A 19,220-nucleotide genomic window follows, 5' to 3' on the forward strand; every position below is an offset into this window, starting at 1 on the left:
ATTTATAGTGTTTGGAGTAACACACACTACTCTCGGCATATATAAATTAACTTACAAATTTAGACAAATATAATACGACAACAATATCAACTATAACGAACCTATAACTAAAACTTAACATAAAAAACCGCCAAACATATTTAAATCTTATCTATCGTAATTATAACTAAGCAAAACCCTACTCTTACGGTCATATAGTACTCAACCAAGCCGACAATCGAAAGACGAGGAGGAGAAAGATGATCGGGATAAGGCGATACCACGTAGAGGTCAAGATTGGGGCAGTCGACACAGATTGTATTGCATCCGGACTTTCCTATACTCAAGCTCTACCATACGACGTGTGCGTACGACTAGTAGGGGGATAAACAAACCGGAACGAGTCATCCGTTCCTACAGCTATCGCCGGTGTGCAAACCCACGAGAATCGTGTCGCTTACTTGTGGGCCCCACCGCACAGCCCCATGTCCATCGGGACGCGACACACACCCGCCCCGCACGTGTCCAGTAGTAGCACCGCGTACTCGTAGCGTACTAGTGCATAGTAGCACCCCTTGCCGGCAGGTCGGGGCCACCTCTCCGCACACCCGCAGGTGGGACCCAACGTCCAGCGAGAGAGCAACCGCCTCTCCTCCCCTTCCCTTTCCCACCCGCGAGATAAACACGCCATCATCCACCATCTCGCCTCCCCATTCGCGATTAGCCACAACACCACCACCACCACGGCCCCAGAAAAAGAAGAGCAAAAAAAAAAAAAATTGCTCGAATCATCGAGTCACCTCACCACACCTCACCTCCTCCTCTTCCTCTTCGTGCCATCCCTTCCCTTCCTTCCCTTCGAGCTGCACATCGCGCAGTGCGATTGCTTCCCGATCCCGCGAAGCTATAAATACCGCCATTAACCCCGCAATCGATGCGCCGCTAGGGTTGAAGCTTTCCTCCTCCTCCCGCGCGCCCCATCCCGAGAAGAAGGATTGGGCGAGGGCGAGGGGCGGCGGGTGAATCGAACGGGGATTGATTGGTTCGAGATTCGCGGGGCTTCCAGTGGGTCGGGATTTGGGGTTGTGGGGTGGGGTGGGGAGGATTTGATTCGATTCGGCGAGGCTGGGGCGTGGGGGCGGGCGATCGGGTCACTGGAGTTGCCCCAGCTGGCTTCGGGCCATGGCTGGGATGGACGCCGGCGGGGAGACCTCCGACGCGCCACCGGAGTTGTCGCCGCAGGAGCGCGTTGAGCAGGTGCGTTGCCCCCCGCTCTGATCCGGTGCGGTCGTGCTTGTTCTCATGTTCGTCTTTCGGTGGCGCTATATAGTGAACTGTGAATTGGTTTGCTTTGTACCAAGCGATGTAGAACACGCTTTTGGTAGAATCCGGAATGTGCAGTTCTTTTTGCAGCTAGTAAGTTGTACTAGTTGAGATGATGATGCCTCTTCCTTTCTGTTCGTCTTCTTGTCAATTCATGTAGGGTTGAGTGTGCGCGCGTGCGTGCGTGTCAATTTTTAGAAGTACTGTTGTTGCATAATGCGAGGGAGAGCAGTAATCTATAGCATTGACCGTGCTGAATAGGTTAAACGGAATCATACATCTGTTTGAAATGATTGGAGCTTCAGTGATCAGTAGGATTAATAGTCATTGTGCAAAATCTCTGTACTTTTCTAATGTACTTGGCATTGCTGCCCCACTGCAGAAACTGATTCTCTTCGGAGTTCCACAAGAACAACTTCAGGAACACCAAGAAGGTTTACTCTTGTACTTGGAGGAACACAAGGAGTTGATCCCTGAAATCGCCAAGCTCATCTTGTCAGTTGCCACTGATTTATTGGAGACCCAGAAAGCATCAAGTAAGGATGGTGACAGCAGCAACAGTGAAGCATGCAATGAGATTTTGTCTTGGCTACAGTGGTTAATGTTCAACAATGAGCCACATGCGATGCTTGATGACTTGGAACATAGCTCTGCAGGCGAACGTGCTGTCTGTGGGTCTGTTTGGGGACATAATGATCTTGCATATCGTTGCCGGACCTGCGAGCATGACCCCACATGTGCAATCTGTGTTCCATGTTTCCAGAATGGCAATCACAAGGACCATGACTACTCCATCATGTATACTGGTGGTGGATGTTGCGACTGTGGGGATACTACCGCCTGGAAGCGTGAAGGATTTTGCTCAAGGCACAAGGGTCCCGAGCATATTAAACCACTTCCAGAGGAGCTTGCGAGTTCAGTAGGACCTGTGCTGGATGTGCTCTTGAAGTATTGGAAGGAGAGGATATGCCTGGTTGAAGGTCCACCCCATGCAGAGGGTGATGGTGGTAGCTCATGCAAGAGGGTTGCTGAAGAATTGACAGCGTGTATTGCTAAAATGCTGCTTGAGTTCTGCACATGCAGTGAAAGTCTTCTTAGTTTTGTCTCCCAAAGAATCCGCGAGTGTCCGGACCTATTAGATGCATTGACAAAGGCAGAAAGGTTGCTGGACAAGGAGGCTGTGAAAAAACTGCATGAGTTGCTATTGAAACTTATCAGTGAGCCAGCTTTTAAGTATGAGTTTGCCAAAGTTTTTATACACTGCTATCCTGTTACATTTGGGGAAGTTATTAAAGGGTGCAATGATTCTCTGATGGAGAAGTATCCTCTGATGCATACCTTCTCTGTGCAAATATTCACTGTGCCAACACTGACTCCTAGGCTTGTGCGCGAAGTGAATTTGCTCGGAGTTCTTCTTGGATGCCTGACAGATCTATTTCTTTCTTGCATTGGTGAGGATGGCCGTTTACAGGTATGCTTGATCCATCCTATGGCTTGAAAAGTTATGCTGACCCATTTATGTTGTTATTTCTTTTTACGTATAAGATATAAGATGACAACTGTCGGTACATTTTGTGCCAAGCATTTTTTTTTTATAGTGATAATCATGTTCAATTAGCCCTGAGTCTGTTTTTATTCCATCAACCATGAGTTAGGCTAGCATGTCTCAAGCTTATGCATGAGGACAATAAAGACGAGTTACTTGAATAGCTGGAAAGGTTTGATGACAGGGACTACTCTTGTTGGTTCTGATAAATCTATACTGACATAGCCAGTGGGTCTCTGAAATATATTGGTAGATCTGTAGATATCTCTGATCGCGTTATAGTTAGCTTATGAACCTGATAAGGTTTCATTTGGTGGACCTTCTGTAATTATTCATTGATCAACTATACATTGTGATTCATGTAGTGTAATGCGATTTCATATGGTCATGGTAGTCTTTGTACCTTGTTATTTACAGACAAACAAATGGACAAACTTATATGATGCATCCGTCAGACTATTGGAAGATACACGTTATGTCCTTAGTCATGAGGAAGTTTCTAAATATGTTGCTTATGAGAGGCCTGATTTAACAAGGTCATGGATTAAGCTCCTGTCACTTGTACAAGGAATGGATCCTCAGAAGCGAGTGACAAGCATTCATGCTGAAGATGAGAATGAGAATCTATCTGCGCCCTTTGTACTGGGACACTATCTTGGAATTTGTCATGGTTCTTTGGTGAAGGGAGCTTTTTGTCCTCCTGAGCAACATGAGTCAACTGATGTTACTGTTTGCTCCACTGCAACAAAAGGTATGGAGAGTGCTGAGAATCAGCGGCATGCAAAAGTGGGGAGGGTCTCCCAGAGTAGCTCAGTATGCAATTTAGGCAGCAAAGACAGATCTTCAAGCAGCGGATTGCCACTGCCTGCTCCCTGGTTAATTTTTCAGTGCTTGAAAGCTATTGAAAGTTGGCTGGAACCAGGTACAGCTCTGAGGGGCAAGTTGTCCTCCCTTGATGCGAGCAGCAGTGATCCTCACAATTTTATGGCTTTGCTTGAGGAGCCTTTGACTTCTAACATAGACAGATCAAATACAAATATTGCTGAGGTAGATGTCAAGATAAATGAAGAATCCCGATCCGATGATATTGCAGATAATCCTGAGTCATTTAGTTCCTTTGTTCAAGATCAGGACAATCTGATGCAAATTGATCAAATAAGGGTTCCTCCTTCTAGTAACATGGCAGGGAAAAGAAAGATGTACGAAAGTAGCAGTGCAGCAGATACACAACTGCACCCTGAGAATGCCATTTCTTGTAACCTGACTGACGGCAGCCTTTTGTATGCCCACCCGGATTCAAGAATTGAGGAACTAGGTATACTCAACACAGTAGGCTGGCCTCATGTTGTTTTTGATGTCAGTTCACAAGAAACATCATTTCATATCCCTTTACATCGCATGCTTTCTTTGCTATTGCGCAAGTCAATGGAGAAATGTTTTGGAGAGGATGTTAAAGCTGAGCATTGTTCAGTTGTTCAGACCAATGAGTTCTTCTCTCAGGTACTAAGAGGTTGTGAGCCCTATGGGTTTGCGTCAATTGTGATGGAGCATCCATTAAGACTAAGAGTATTTTGCGCACAAGTGCGTGCTGGAATGTGGCGAAAGAATGGTGACGCAGCTATACTGAGTGCTGAGTGGTACCGCTCTGTGCAATGGTAATTTTACTGTGACCTTAGGTGAGTTTGTTGTTCAACTGATAGTCCTGAAAGTAATAATGTTACCCTTCTTTCCAGGCTTGAACAAGGTTTGGAGTCTGATCTGTTTCTTCTTCAATGCTGTGCTGCATTATCTTCTCCAGAGTTTTTTGTTAAGACCATTCAAGAGAGGTTTGGTTTATCAAATTATACATCTTTGGATCTCATGGAACATAATGAGTAAGTCACAAGTTGCTTTATCATGACAGATCAACTTCTATTTGCATGCATTGTTTTTGGTATCACATGTATGTACCATGTAGCTTATGGGGGTTATTACAAATTTACATTCACCTTTATTTGTGTCACAATTAAGCACAGCTATAATGATCACAAAAGTTAACAATGAATCTGCACCTCTAGAATCTAGTTACTTTCCTGTTCTCTTTCTCTTGCTTGTTTTCTCTTTTGGTCTTGCAGAATTACCAACAAGGAAAAATTGCAACCATTTTCTTTTGTTGGTGGTTTATGGTGAAGGAAAGTAGTAGTCTCCATTTTGCTAAACATGCTTTGATATTTTAATAACGTTTTGCACTGACTGCCCCACCGCCATTTCTTCACTTGCATGCTTGACTGATTTCTAGGTCCTCGGTTTGAAAGGTTCTGTTCCCTTTCTAATTTTGTGTCATATCCCATGCCATTGCTGCCATGGCCCTGTGTGGTGGGTCTTTTAGCACATGCTATCATGCGTGAATTGTGACAGCACCTTGGATTAAGCAGCGTTTGTTATAAGGAGATCTATATGTTAGGTTATTTTGGTATCTTACAAGTTAGACAAGTTTCTTTTTAGATTAATCCTGTATATGGCATCGAACCGGAATAAAAGAGGTTCCTTTTACTGCCTGTCTCTCTGCCATTGTGGCAGGGTTGCCTCTATAGTGCCATTTGAGCTGCTTTGGTGCAGTGGGCTACCTATCGCATGCTTTACATATTTTCACACATCACCTTTTACTGAAAGCTGTTGCCTTGGTATAATTTTTAATCTCATTGTTTTCCTTAGCTGTCCATAATTATATACTCGAACTTTTTTGTCAACTGAAGAAACTTGTGATGCCAAATTTGGTTGACAGCATGCCCCTTTTCAGGTATGAGTCAGTTCTTATGCAAGAAATGCTAACTTTTCTTATACAATTAGTCAAAGAGCGTAGATTTTGTGGGCTTTCCACATCAGACAACTTGAAGAGAGAACTGATTTATAAATTAGCTGTTGTGGATTCCACACACAGCCAGATTGTGAAGTCCCTTCCTCGTGCCCTTTCGTCAAGTGACCAGCTTCAGAACGTTCTGGATTCACTAGCAGTTTATTCTAATCCATCTGGCATGAAGCAGGTTTGAATCCTTCAAATTAACACTCTTACGGAAATATAATTTTATTTTTGAACGTATGTTTTGCAACATAATTTATCACAGGGTAAATATGTACTTCGCGAAGCATTCTGGAAGGAGCTGGACTTGTATCATCCCCGTTGGAATTCCAGGGAACTACAAATTGCTGAGGAGAGATACTACCGTTTTTGCAAAATATCTGCTCTCAATGCTCAACTACCTCAATGGACACATGTTTTTAGCCCCCTGCACAGTATTTCTAAAATTGCAACATCCAAAGCCGTCCTTCAAATTGTTCGTGCTGTGCTCTTTCATGCTGTTTACAGTGATCCATTATCTGTATCACGTGCCCCTGACAATGTCCTTGTGACTGGTTTGCACTTGCTTTTCTTGGCACTTGATATATGTGAATCAGAGAGCAAAATGTATGCCAAACAACATGGTATGGATATAGTGCAGCATGATGATGAATCATGGGTAGTCCTGTCATCATATGCAGAAGAGGCTTTTCCCATATTGACCTACTCTACTGAACTAGTAGCCCCAGTGTCTGGCAGAGTGAAGAATGAGAGCATGCTGACCTTACTGGTTTCATTAATGCACAAATACAAGGAAGACAATGATACCTCCTTTTCTGGATCCAAGTACTGCAATATTCCATCACTAATTGAGAGCTTGTTAAAGAAATTTGCGAACTTAAGTAAGGAATGCATGTCTGCAATAAGACAAATGGCACCACATATGGTCCCTTCCATGCCACAGCAAACCAGTTGCAAACAAAATCTAGAATCTTCAGATTCTATGGACAAGAAGGCAAAGGCGCGCCAACGCCAAGCTGCAATGATGGTAAGATTTTAATTTTAAACGTTCGCACAGTTTAATTATATTCTCGAGCCATCTCATATTCTTGTTTAATTATGTTTGTTGAATGGGTTTACAGAACTTGAATATTACATTGATTTTCTTTAATATAGAAATGATAGGTCTGCAGTTCCCTTGATCGCCTATTAATTTGTTCTCGTTTTGTAGATTTTGATCCATATATAGTCTGCTAGTATTCCTTGATTGTAGATTTACTTGTTGATGTTGGCATGTCTTCATTTGCATTACTGTATTTTCTCAGCACTGCTTCTCGTCTCTTTATATGTTAGGCAAAGATGAGAGCAGAACAGTCGAAATTTGCGGAGAGTATGAAGTCATCAGGAAGTGAGGGGCATGATGTTCCAATGTCTGAGCCAGATGTATCCAGTTCAACTGGTGTAGTCTTGGAGGAGTCGCTGCCAGTTTGCTCCCTGTGCAGGGATTCAGATTCTAAAAGTCCACTCTGCTATCTGATTCTTCTTCAGGTAGCCATAGTTTTACTTCTTTGCTTGGCAATGCATTGCTCTATCAATTATGTTCACATCTACATGAAGTAGTGATTGCCTTTCTGTATATTTTGACCTATTTCTGATATGTGTTCAAAAACACGCTGATAGGATTAATTATAATTTTGTTAGTATGCTTTATATTTTGTGCTTTTGCACATGCTTCCTTACCTGCTCTATAATTCAGAGATCTCGGCTGGCAACTTTTGTTGAGATGGGCAATCCATCCTGGGAAAATCCGACTCAATCAAACAAAATATCTGGGTCCATCAGAAGGGAAGAATCAAGTGATTCCTCGGGTGCTGCTTCTTTTAGTTCAGAAGAACTCATTCCTGATGCAGCCGTAGAGCCTTCTTTTGATTCAGATGCTATGGAAGTTGATGCTTTTCTTGATTTCTCAAATGAACAACATCCACTGATTAGATATATATCATCTTTCCCTAGTATATACTCTAACAGCAATGATGGTGATATTACCTCTCTTGAGACAATCGAGGATGATGTCTGCAAGGATATTTTAAATTATATGTCTGGGTCTAGCAGTGTAGAATCTAAAGATGGTGAGCAGACACTGTCTACTACAAACCTGTCAATTGGATCTAAGAAAAACAGAAGCCCCAGAAGTTCTGTGCTGGGAACATATGTTAATTGTCTTTCAACAAAACAACTTCATTCTTCCAAATCTTCTGGTTCAGTAACAAGGAACAGATTTGGTCCTGTTGATTGTGATGGCATCCACATATCCACTTGTGGACATGCTGTACATCAGGAATGCCATGATCGATATTTATTCTCCTTGAAACAAAGGTAGGCCCTACAACTTCCACTCAAATCCTTTAGTTCATTCTTATTTTGTTCAAGTAGGAAAGATATTGCATAATGGTGCCTATTGTGCGCCATAGTTGGATGAGTCTCCCACACTTTTAGCAGTGCACAACTTGACAATTGGTAGCTTCTTGATTTTACAATTATTCAGTTCACTTTGATTTAAGTAGTAACCCTCTCAAGGCTTGAAATGAAAATATATACTTACGGTTTTAGCCTTTTAGGAACAATTGGTTTTAGCCTTTTAGGAACATTGTTGACTGAACATATCCTATGCTAGCTGCTTACACTTCTAAAACTGATCATTTACAGATATGTAAGGAGACTTGGTTTTGAAACTGGTCATATTGTTGATCCGGAACTGGTATTTTCTATCTATACATTTCATAACTCTCTCTCTCTCTCTCTCGCACGCGCGCGTAATAACATTCAGTATCTTTGTCCAGGGAGAGTTGCTGTGTCCAGTCTGTCGCAGATTTGCAAATTCTATTCTTCCAGCATCACCTGATTTATGTAGTAAACTTTCGAGGAAGACAATGCCAACTGTTCAGATGCCATCTGAAGCTCCTCCTGCTGCATCATGGGTGACTACAAGTAACTTACAGTTCCCTCATGCGCTCTGGCTTCTTGAAAGTGCTGGAAAAATTGTTGGACAAAGCATGTTTTTAAAAGCTTTAAGTGGGAAGGTCAATGATACTACAGAGCCAGCTCTAGATCCTTCCCTTCGAAGATTGTGTATGCTTTACTACCGTCGCAGCCACAGCAGTTTTTCGGCATCTGAAAGGCTCAACCCATCTCTGTTTCTCTGGGATACACTAAGGTACTCCGTAGTATGTACAGAAATTGCTTCTCGTGCTAGATCGGCAGGCTATTCTGAATCAAGATCATGCGTAGAATCTTTACGCCATGAATTGAATTCATCAAATGGGTTTATACTATCTCTGTTGTTTCGTGTTGCACACTCTGCAAGAAATTTGAATCGTCTTGAGGTTCTTTTGAGATTCGAAGGTATACAACTGTTAGCAAGCTCTATTTGCTCCGGCATTTCTGGTGATAAAGATCTTCTGAATGCCACTAAGCGGAAAGGTATATAGTGCACACTTTATACCCAATCTCCACCTCTAAATATTTACCCTGTATATGTTTAAGTATCAAACTCTTGTTTCAATGCAAAAAGTGTAAGATAAATGTAGTGTTCGATGGCCTTAAGAAACCAAAATATCATAACTAGGTAGGTTGATGCACCTCTAGAATCGGTGTTTTAACTAGGGCTCTTGTTTCATAGAAAACTTCAACACATCTATATTTTGCATGATTATTATGCAAGATATCATACTTGAATACCCTCTCACATTTTTCATTTTTAACAGGCACTTTGCCACCTATTGTTGACCCCACCAGTGAGGGTGGAGTCTTCCCTGATGTCCAATTTTGGAAACAATGTGCCGATCCAGTCCTTGCTCAAGATCCTTTTTCGTCACTGTTGTCAACTCTTTTCTGTTTACCTGTTCAGTTTCTAATGTCCACCAAATTCTTCATCCCTCTCGTACACCTGTTTTATGTTGTTTGTGTTGTTCAGGTATGCTATTTTGCCTACTTGAATGTGCATATAATCTTCTTTATTACTTTATCACATTTTATGGCATGCACTGTGTTGTAGGCCTTGATAACATGCTATGCAGAAGAAACATTTGACAGATCAAGCTTCAGCAACTGCATCCTTAATGATGTTTGCCAGACTATGTCAAGTTATGATATTGCTAGAGAATATTTTGTATCCAAACACATTGATCCTTCTTGTCACCCAAAAGATATGGTCCGGAGATTGACTTATCCTTATCTTCGGAGGTGTGCATTGCTATGGGAGCTTCTAAAATCGTCTTCCTCAGCACCTTTGTATGACAGTTCCAATATCTGGGAAGGATCATCGCAGCTTTACTTGAATAATAGCGCAACAGACTCATTTTCAGTGGAGCTGAATGGAATAAGGGAATTAGAAGACCTGTTTCAAATTCAGTCACTGGATCCAATTCTCCAAGATGAATCTGTACATATGCTTGCACTAAAATGGTCACAACATTTCTGCGAGGATTACAAAACCCGTAAATATATAGGTGTTCACTTTTCTACCCCAGCAGTGCCATTTAGGCTGATGGAGTTACCCCCTGTCTACCAAGTTCTCCTGGAAAGGTTAATCTGAACCTTCTGAGTTGGAATTTTGTTTTGAACTCATTCCCTCTCTGGTTCAGTGGCTTCAGGAACCAGACATTGCTCTCTAAGGCTAATACTTACTGTTTTTCCTCTTAGATATGTCAAGATGCAGTGCCCTGATTGTGGCTCAGTGCCTGATGAACCAGCATTATGTTTGCTTTGTGGAAAACTTTGTTCACCTAGTTGGAAACCATGCTGCAGGTAGGTGTTCTGGTTAATTTGGTTCTTGTTTTACTCTTGCTGGTTCTGTTTTAATTATGAAGGGGTAAACATTTATTTTGTTTCTTGTTTGTAGGACTGGCAAGTGCCTTAATCATGCATCTCAATGTGGTGCTGGTGTCGGCATATTTCTTTTGGTGAGGGTATGTATTAGATAATCTCTCATCCAACAAAGTTTGTCAGCTACATATCATTCTTATTCTCGGTATTGAGATTGCTTTCTTCAATTTTGATGTCTGTTTTGTGCAGAAAACAACAATACTTTTGCAGCGATCTATTCGTATCGCCTTTTGGCCATCTCCCTACCTTGACGCCTTCGGTGAGGAGGTACTGCGTTAATTTAGTACTGAACAGTTTTATGGGCATTAAAGCATATTTATTCGCCTCGCTATCCTCACTCACCTTGCTATCTTTGCATTCTTGCTCTGGCGTTCAAGTAATGGTCTATTATGCATCATAAAATCGTGCTCTTGCATGGACCTTGGCCGGGCAATATTTTCCATGAGAAAAGTCGAGTTGGGTAATTGGAAAATTGAACCTGTCACTACTGCCTTGATGTAAAATACCCATGATCTGATGAACTGAAGTAAACAACTATTCCTGTAGTAGCGGTGAGTGAAACGGTAGTAGCCTAAAACATGAATGTTTAATTTCCCTGCTAACAAAGCGATAATTGATTTTAGTGCTGCCACCATTAAGGAATCCTGTCAATACTGTGAAGAACCCCATTGACTGAACCCCACGCAACTGCTCTTTACTGCCATTGTTGAGTGTACGTGGAACTGCATATCGCTTAAAGCATTGTAGTTAGAAAGGATTGATGGCATCTGGCTTGATTTGTACATAGGATGACTATAGATGCATGCTTTCTTGTAAACTCTCGGGAGATCATTCAGTTCTCCACTGAATGAGGACAATTTGCTTTTCGCTACCTTGTGATGTGAAGAAGCATAAGGTTAAGGTAACTCCCAGGCTTGTCCTCACCTGAGGGCTGAGGCTGAGGTATGCTACCAAGGATGTCTGAGCCAAATGTCCCCTTGGTGACCTTGTGCAAGATTACGGGTAATTTCATTATATGTGATTCTATGGCATTTTTCTTATGTATTTCTGTTTGTTTGCAGGATCACGACATGCACAGAGGAAAGCCTTTGTATCTAAGCCAACAAAGATACGGCGCTCTCACCTATCTGGTATTAGGCTTTCCCCCCTTCCTCAACATCGCTTCATTTGAATCATCAGAAATTTTCAGATAACATTCCCTCCGTTTGACAAGGTAGGTGGCATCGCATAGCCTTGACAGGACTTCCGAAGTCCTTCGGCAAACAACCATCAGCATTTATGGATCTGATTGAGTACAATGTGCTGTGGGACAATCTCCAAAGGTCTGTATCATGTATATTTTGTTATGTTTGATTCTGGAATGCCAAAAACTGTCTTCTTCCCTTCTGAGACGATATTAATGGGTACTTCAAACAATTGAAGCATTTGCGGTGGGGTTTTGGTTGCATGCCTCAAGTTGCCAAGCCAAACTTAAGGCATGTTATACATTCTTAGCCTGCTCTTTTGTTGATCCACAGTTATGACTAGCCACACTTTTCAACCTATGTGACCCCACATGTTAATGGTACAATTTCTTGGCTAAGCTTGTCTAAGATGTGGCCATCGTTTTGTTAGTCACTTTTTGTGGCAAGCCGCATGTTGCCTAAGATGAGGTTTAGCAAAGTTAGCCATCAACCGAACAATCCCTACATCCTCCCCAGGATTGAGATCACGGCAGACTCCCCAAGACCAAGTAGATGCCCAGTCAAAGGGGAGGAAAATATTGAAGCTTGTCTAGTTTACAAGGTTTACAGTTACATGGCAGCAAGCGGTGGGTGATCACAAACAAGAAAGTTCTGTTCCAGCTATCGAGATTATTGTAATATGCTTAGTCATAGCTATGCTGCGGTTATTTGTCAGTATTGCCTAGGTGCCGTGCAGGTTGATTCCGTAGTATCAATCCAATATCTCTCACCATCATCTACTGAAACAGCTACTGTTAAAAAGTGGAAACTATAACGAGAGTTGAATTTGACATAGCTGAATGTTTTGCAAGGCATCTTTCCTTTCCTCTTCTTTATCAGTGCATGGTGTTCTGTTGACAGGATCTTGTGATGTGAATATTTCCTGGAGCTGCCTATGCAATTTGAGATGAATGCTTTTAATGGTATCAAAGCTTCCTCACACAAAGGTATTAAAACACTATGTTCTGCTCATGCATGTAAATGCTGCCGCTATGATGTACTGTGCTGTCTCTGTCGTCTGACTCTTTTGCTCATCCAGATGGCGTCTCTTCTCCATCCGTGCTTCGGTCCTGCCCCCGTTGCGCAAACTGTACAGCGATCATGGTCTACTTTTCCTTGTTAATGATGACTGGATGAACAGTCTACCTTCCGATTTCGGTTTCTGGATGGATGGTTAGAGTCGTTGGACTGCTGACCTCGTAAACATTCAACAATTTGCAGCATGGTCTGTACAGTTAATAATTCCCCTAATGGACATAGTTGTCTTTATTATAGTAGTAATATAATCATTTACTTTTTGAGCTTTTCAGACGTGCATCTTTGTAGTAGGTACCACAAATCTACACTAGAAAAGACGCACGTTTAGTCTACAAAACACGGCAACTCTTCAAGGACGGTAAAAAAATGGAGGTTTCTTGAGGTGCTCAAACCTGCATGCCACTCTAGGTACTTAAGCTGGTGGGATCTCATTCCACCTATGTCCCTAACAGAGCAATAATCTCAAGTCATTTGCGTAATATTTTCTTACAGCGTGGCAGCCTGCCTAGATTATGAGAGTGCTATTGACTCTTACCATTTGGATACGAGCTCGAAATCAGGAAAAGCTAGCGGTGTGAAATACACCACTTATCCAAAACGAAGTACTGATGATGCCCTCTCACCTCACACACCAGCAATGGAGGTCGATCATTAAGATATCTTTTTATACGTATATAAAATATATTTATTAATTTATAAATAAATTTAGGTAGAGTAAAAATACCATATAATATGAAACGAATTAAGTAGCTGTAATAATTAAGCACCGGGGCTTCCGTAGATCGATAATGCCTGATATTTGCACTCCGCAAGCAGCAGTATGAACTAGCCAACTGCGAATCAGTTCTGGAAAAAACTTAAATCCTGCATACCGGGGGGGGGGGGGGGGAGTTGGGTTCATCACAATTCGTTCATTTCAGAGTCGGGGAATAGTATTAATCACAATTCGTTCATTTCAAACATAAATCTGGCTTCACCAACGAATATAAAGTGCATATTTACAAGGATTCCGTTGTTATAAACATGAGAACTGGGACACAGAAGTTGTTATAAGCATATGCGTAACTGAGCACCACCGCTTCCACCAAACCTAATGCATCATAGTGCAAATATAACCTGGTCTTGCCACTATTAAATCAAACCTCGCATGTCCATTCTGCTTCCCTGCACTGCACCAGGCAAAACAAGGAAACCAACATAACTCAGAACACAAGTTATTCCCAGAGAGAGCCGTGAAAAGAAACAATTACCACAAAAGGTCTCATTTTTTAGATAATGGATTAACCGGACTCTACACCAACAAAGGGTGTACTCAGCCAAAATAAAACATACAAGAGTACTTGGACCCAAAACTTTAATATCAGGTTAACAGAGACGCAAGAACACACCAAAAGGAGAACTAGGCTCAACACACCAACAAAGCACACAGTAGCACAGCTAGACAACTTGGTAAAGGATGACAATACAACACTGCAGCAAGCCAGCAACCCAAGCCACAAAACCACTACTCTTCAAGCCTTCTTCTCAGATTCCACCCTCTGGCCTCTGTTAGCAAAGGTTGAGACTCTTTTCTCCAAAATATTGCATCCTTCCTTTATCTTCTGGCTATCTTCCTCTTTAAGCAGCACCGACCATTGTCGTGCCCAAAAAGTCCCCTGAAAATTACCTGCAACAAGCAATTAGTATCGGAGCCATTAAAGACTAAATCATTCCTACATAGCCAAACCGCCCAACACAAAGCTGCCACTCCTACAAAAGCTTGAGTTTTTAGCCTAAGTTGAACTCCTTTTAGCCAATTCCCTAGAAGATTAGCAACATTTCTAGGCGGTCAGTGGTCGCCGGTACCTGCGCATCTCCATCAAACGCACCACTACATCTACTACAAGCTCTCCCATGGCTCTAATGGCGTCATCCTCTACCGGTCAGTAATTTTCCGCATAATGATATTGTGATCATGTATAGCAAACAACAAAATCATCATGTCTTGGTGGCTGGTGCAATAGCAACCAACAAAATCATCATGTCTTGGTGCAATAGTCAGAGTTGAAAAACAAAAACTGCAAATAAATTAAATACAAACAGACTCTAAACAAGGAGAACATTGAGCCTAACTTATGAAGGTATTTGAACTACACCTAAGTTGTTTTTTGTTCTCACCTGCCTAATTATACAGAGATTCATCGGGAAAGATATCGCGGCCATCTGCGCCAGTTGTAACAACACGGACTGCAAGTTCTTGCTCTTCCAGGAGGCACATCCTGAATTGCATCGCATTAGGGCAATCAACCATGTAGAGTCTTTTCAGTGAGATTATATTCTCTGCCTGATCCAGTGCTGGACAGTCCTGTGCAAGCAAGTCCTGCAGCTTACAGAGATTGGAAATTCTCCTCAAACACCTGTTGTTCTTGACCTTGAGCCATAACACTGAAGGAAGGTTGTCAACTTCTTGCAGCTTGTGAGCACCTTCAATGTGGATTCTTCGTAAGTTAGCAATCCTATGCAAGTCTTCAGGGAGAGCCTTTAATTTTGGGCAGCCATTAAGAAACAGACGCTTAAGGCAAGGCATCAGAACGAGCTGTTCAGATCTGCCACACAAATAATCTGTGTTAAGAGACCAATTTTCCAAATTTCCCATGTCAATGATGAGAAGCAATTCGAGCTTTGGAAAAACAGTTATACACTTTGCACTGCTGACACCTTTCCCTAGCAGGTCTGCACCAATGTTCACTATTGAATCTGCGCCTTTAATCTGAAAAACCAGCAGTTCTGGCATCTGACCTGCTGGTGGAAGCTCTGAACATGAAACACACTCATTGAGGTGCATATGACCCAAATTTGGCATATTATGCTCTGGTTCAGAGCATAACCAATCTGGGAATCTTAGACCAGGGAACCCCAAAAAAAATATATATAGTAGACTTGGCGATGGACTTAGTATCTCATAGACTTGTTGAATTCTCTCAATCTCGTTAATCTGGTAATGGGTTTTATCATGAGTATTTACTCCCACTGTGCAGCAGAGAGACAGTTTTCGAAGATGAAGATTATTCTTGAGTACAAATGCACCCGTTGATGCTGCCTTTTCTAGCTTCTCAACCCGCAGATGTTGGATGTTGGAGAGACGTTGAAGTTCATCTAGTCTAAATCCAGTTGCGCTCTCGAAAACTCCTCTAAGGTTGCAGAGTTTCTGCAACTTTGCAATTCCCTTTGGAACATGGTCAATTCCAGTCTTTACTAGCTCAAGGAAACTTATGTTGGAGAGTGTCATCACACTAGCTGGTAGGCTATCCAAATGTTTGCAACTAAGCAATGAAAGGTATTCGAGGCTGGTAAGATTGCCTATGGATTCTGGGAGTTTCTCAATTTTTGTATAGCTTAGATCTAGAAGCCTCAGTAGCAGTAAGTTTCCCACTGACTCTGGTATGATTTGGATGCTTGTTCCACTGAGAACTAAGACCCGGATATGCTTTAGCTCTCTGAAAATGTCCTTATGTATTATCTTGAAGTTCTTGTTATCAAAAATCAGAAGGCTCCTCAAGCACTTTTGTTCTTCTATAGTAGGTATTTCTTCTACATCATTACCGATCCCCAAGTGGCGCAGATTCGATAAGGCTTTGCTATTTTTCAAATTCATGAATAAGGAGTGATCCTTCGTCAAAAATTGACCAAGAGACCTCAATAGATCATGCATTGTTGACACGCCTTCGTCTACATACTCTGGTTTTGGCTGCAGAAGATTCCTTCTAATTAGCTCGTGGTAGTACTCTTCAGCGACCTCATGTATTGAGTATTGGTGCACTTTCGTCACGTAACCTTCAGCAACCCACCAGTAAGCAACCGCATCCCGACGAATCCCAAAATTTGATGGTAACAACGCACACCATAGAAAGCATTGCTTAAGTTCAGGTGGTAAGTTGTTGTAGCTTAAGTACAGAGGGCCTTCTAGTTCTTTGGGCAGTCCATGAATAGACCATTTGCTATCTCGGATGCTCTCCCATTCCGCCCTTGTTCTTTTAGTAGATAGGACACCTGCAACAACTTTGATGGCAAGTGGAAGTCCATCACACATTTTAACTATTTGATGCCCAACATCACTGAATTGTCTTCTTTGTTCATTTGGCGCAAATGACTTCTTCATCAGTAGTTCTAGACCATCACAATCATTCATCTTGTTTACCTTGTGGGTATAAACTGCATGCATTTCTTCCAAAACATCCAGGTTTCTTGTGGTCACGATGACATGGGAATTCAAACCCCTTTCAAAAGGCAACTGGAGAAGGTCAATCCATACATCGGATTTCCACACATCATCCAGCACAAGAAAAACACTCTTTTCTTTGATAGTGTCCACTAGAAGTGGTAGAAGCTCAGTCTTTGTCTCTAGTTGATCACATATTCCTCCAGCCATCCTTATTGCCTGCTTTAACAAACCGGTCTCTGTGTAGCTCTGAGAAATGCACAGCCATATATGAACTTGGAATTTCTCCCTTATCCTTTCCTCATTGTATATCTTCTGAGCTAGTGTTGTCTTACCGATGCCTCCCATTCCCTGGATCCCAAAAACTGTTGATCTGTTGTCATAGCAATTTCTGACAGTCATTTTGACCATGTCTTCAATAGCCCTTCTGATATCTTCTCCAACAACCTCAAGTTCATCTACTGGAGACGTCTGCCTTCTGTCAACAATTGTTATCTGGACTTGTGGCCGAGTGGTTCTCTCCAAGCTGAACATTTCTTTGTTCATTTTAATTTCTTCAAATTTTTCGTTTATGTTCATGATTCTTTTGGCAATCATGTGATCAAATGAAAACTTTGCAAAACTAGAGAACCTGAGTTGATTGCAACATACCGGTCTAGGTGGCTGCAGCAGCTTCTGTGAATGAACCATGAAAAGATCTATTATGTCATCAACATCGAACATAACATCTCTCATGTTCTTCCACCATGAATCTATCCATGGATCCTCCATAGCTAGAGCCTCAGCATCTTCACGGACAGCGCGGAAGAATTCCAGGTTTTTCATGAGGCTCTTGATTCCCTTTTTCACACTTAATGTCATGACAACCTCATCCTCCACAAGCTGACCCAGCTTTTCCAAGAATTTCCAAGTGAAAGAATCCAAAATTGTGCCCATAGTGCTAGAGCCTAAAGATTCCAATTGGATCTCTCATGTGGGAGGAGGTTGAAACTGCAGATCCCAGAGGAGATACCTCACAAAGCTGCAGATCACTTAGAAGAGGTCAGGAGCTGTTGCAATAGCAGGACAAAAGTTGGAGATTAGAGAAGGTAATGAGAAGGAGAAGTTATAAATTCTCTGTTTATTGCCACCTACTCCCTATGGGGGCATTTAACTATTTGCCTCCCTATGCTACAAATCATGTCGTTTTAGACATCAACACAGTCTTTAAGTTACAACTTTGATGACCAGTTTCTATTGCAAAACATTTGTAAACCACTAAATTTATAATATTATGAAATCACTTTTTTGAGGAAATTTTACCCCATATGTTTGTTGTATTGAACTCAAAATATTGAAAAAGATATTAAAGTTCAAAGTTTTTTAAGTTTGACTTGAAACATGTTAAAACAACATGTTTTCATGAACTGAGAGAGTAATCGGCTAAACTAATTTATTTCAACATTTATAGTCCCCTTGTCTATTCAGGCAAGTTTCAATAATGATGCATTGTAAAAATAAGGCCAAATAGTGTTACGCACTCGCAAGGCGATTAAAGTTGATGGTTCTTTCGGGTGATTCAAGTTGAAGGTTTGGCTGCGTACTATTTTTCATCACCCACTTGGCAAAAATAATACTCTCTTCATATTTTAGTAGATGATGCCGTTGGCCTTTTAGCATACTTTTAATTATTCGTCTTATTAAAAAAAACTTCCTAAATTATCGTTTATTTTGTTGTGATCAGATTTATTACTAAATATATATTAATTTTATAACTCACATTTTGTATTTATGCATAAAATATTTAAATAAGACGAATAGTCAAACGTGCACTAAAAAATCAACAATGTCACCCATTAAAATACGAAGAGAGCATGATTTTGTTTTAGAAGTGGGGCAACTTGTTGCTTTATTTTCTTTGCCTGATGTCACCTAAGAAAGACATGGTGCTTCTCTACCTGCACCAGAAAGACCAGAAGAAGTGTTAGAATTTTTTTTTTCGTAAACACAGAAGTGTAGAACTATTATATAGCATTTAAGCTAGTTTAGCTGCCTGTCACCAGTACATATTACACGAACACGCAATTAGCATTGGAGCAGAGGGGGTAAATGAAAAATCTTTATGTTTCTTTGCATTAATATTGGGCAGGACATGACAGAGACAATGATGCATGAGATCATCAGAGTGTATAGCACAGGAAAAAGAAGACATAGAGTTAAAACCGGCAGCTC

General features: G+C 41.5%; 2 protein-coding genes across 6 annotated transcripts; one reads left to right on the forward strand and one right to left on the reverse strand.

Moving 5' to 3' along the window:
* The first annotated feature begins 685 nt into the window (after positions 1–685).
* Positions 686–13,297, forward strand: LOC102715978 (E3 ubiquitin-protein ligase PRT6). 4 transcript variants are annotated; one of them, XR_001551412.2, is made up of 19 exons: positions 686–1,236; positions 1,685–2,773; positions 3,266–4,503; positions 4,582–4,722; positions 5,628–5,871; positions 5,953–6,714; positions 7,020–7,214; positions 7,423–8,042; positions 8,373–8,424; positions 8,507–9,146; positions 9,431–9,639; positions 9,721–10,250; positions 10,368–10,472; positions 10,567–10,633; positions 10,740–10,817; positions 11,612–11,680; positions 11,768–11,872; positions 12,635–12,720; positions 12,813–13,297. XR_001551412.2 is itself a non-coding variant. In XM_006643692.3 (18 exons), the coding sequence occupies exons 1-17, from the start codon at positions 1,162–1,164 to the stop codon at positions 11,840–11,842; spliced, it is 6,189 nt and encodes a 2,062-aa protein (XP_006643755.2). In that variant the 5' UTR covers positions 686–1,161; the 3' UTR covers positions 11,843–11,872; positions 11,973–12,623. The 4 variants fall into 4 exon arrangements, 3 of the variants coding, with proteins under 3 accessions (XP_006643755.2, XP_015697918.1, XP_015697922.1); XM_006643692.3 differs by lacking the exons at positions 12,635–12,720; positions 12,813–13,297 and adding an exon at positions 11,973–12,623; XM_015842432.2 differs by lacking the exons at positions 12,635–12,720; positions 12,813–13,297 and adding an exon at positions 12,251–12,623.
* A 746-nt stretch (positions 13,298–14,043) lies between these two features.
* On the reverse strand, positions 14,044–18,590 carry LOC102716254 (putative disease resistance RPP13-like protein 1). Of its 2 annotated transcripts, XM_006643693.3 has the most exons (3): positions 18,530–18,590; positions 14,969–18,030; positions 14,044–14,477 (listed from the first exon to the last, which is right to left on the reverse strand). In XM_006643693.3, the coding sequence occupies exon 2, from the start codon at positions 17,943–17,945 to the stop codon at positions 14,973–14,975; it is 2,973 nt and encodes a 990-aa protein (XP_006643756.1). In that variant the 5' UTR covers positions 17,946–18,030; positions 18,530–18,590; the 3' UTR covers positions 14,044–14,477; positions 14,969–14,972. The 2 variants fall into 2 exon arrangements, with proteins under 2 accessions (XP_006643756.1, XP_006643757.1); XM_006643694.3 differs by lacking the exon at positions 18,530–18,590 and having other exon boundaries at positions 14,044–14,466; positions 14,969–18,145.
* Between the last annotated feature and the right edge of the window lie 630 nt (positions 18,591–19,220).

Source organism: Oryza brachyantha, chromosome 1 (assembly GCF_000231095.2).
Source record: "Oryza brachyantha chromosome 1, ObraRS2, whole genome shotgun sequence".
NCBI lineage: Eukaryota > Viridiplantae > Streptophyta > Magnoliopsida > Poales > Poaceae > Oryza > Oryza brachyantha.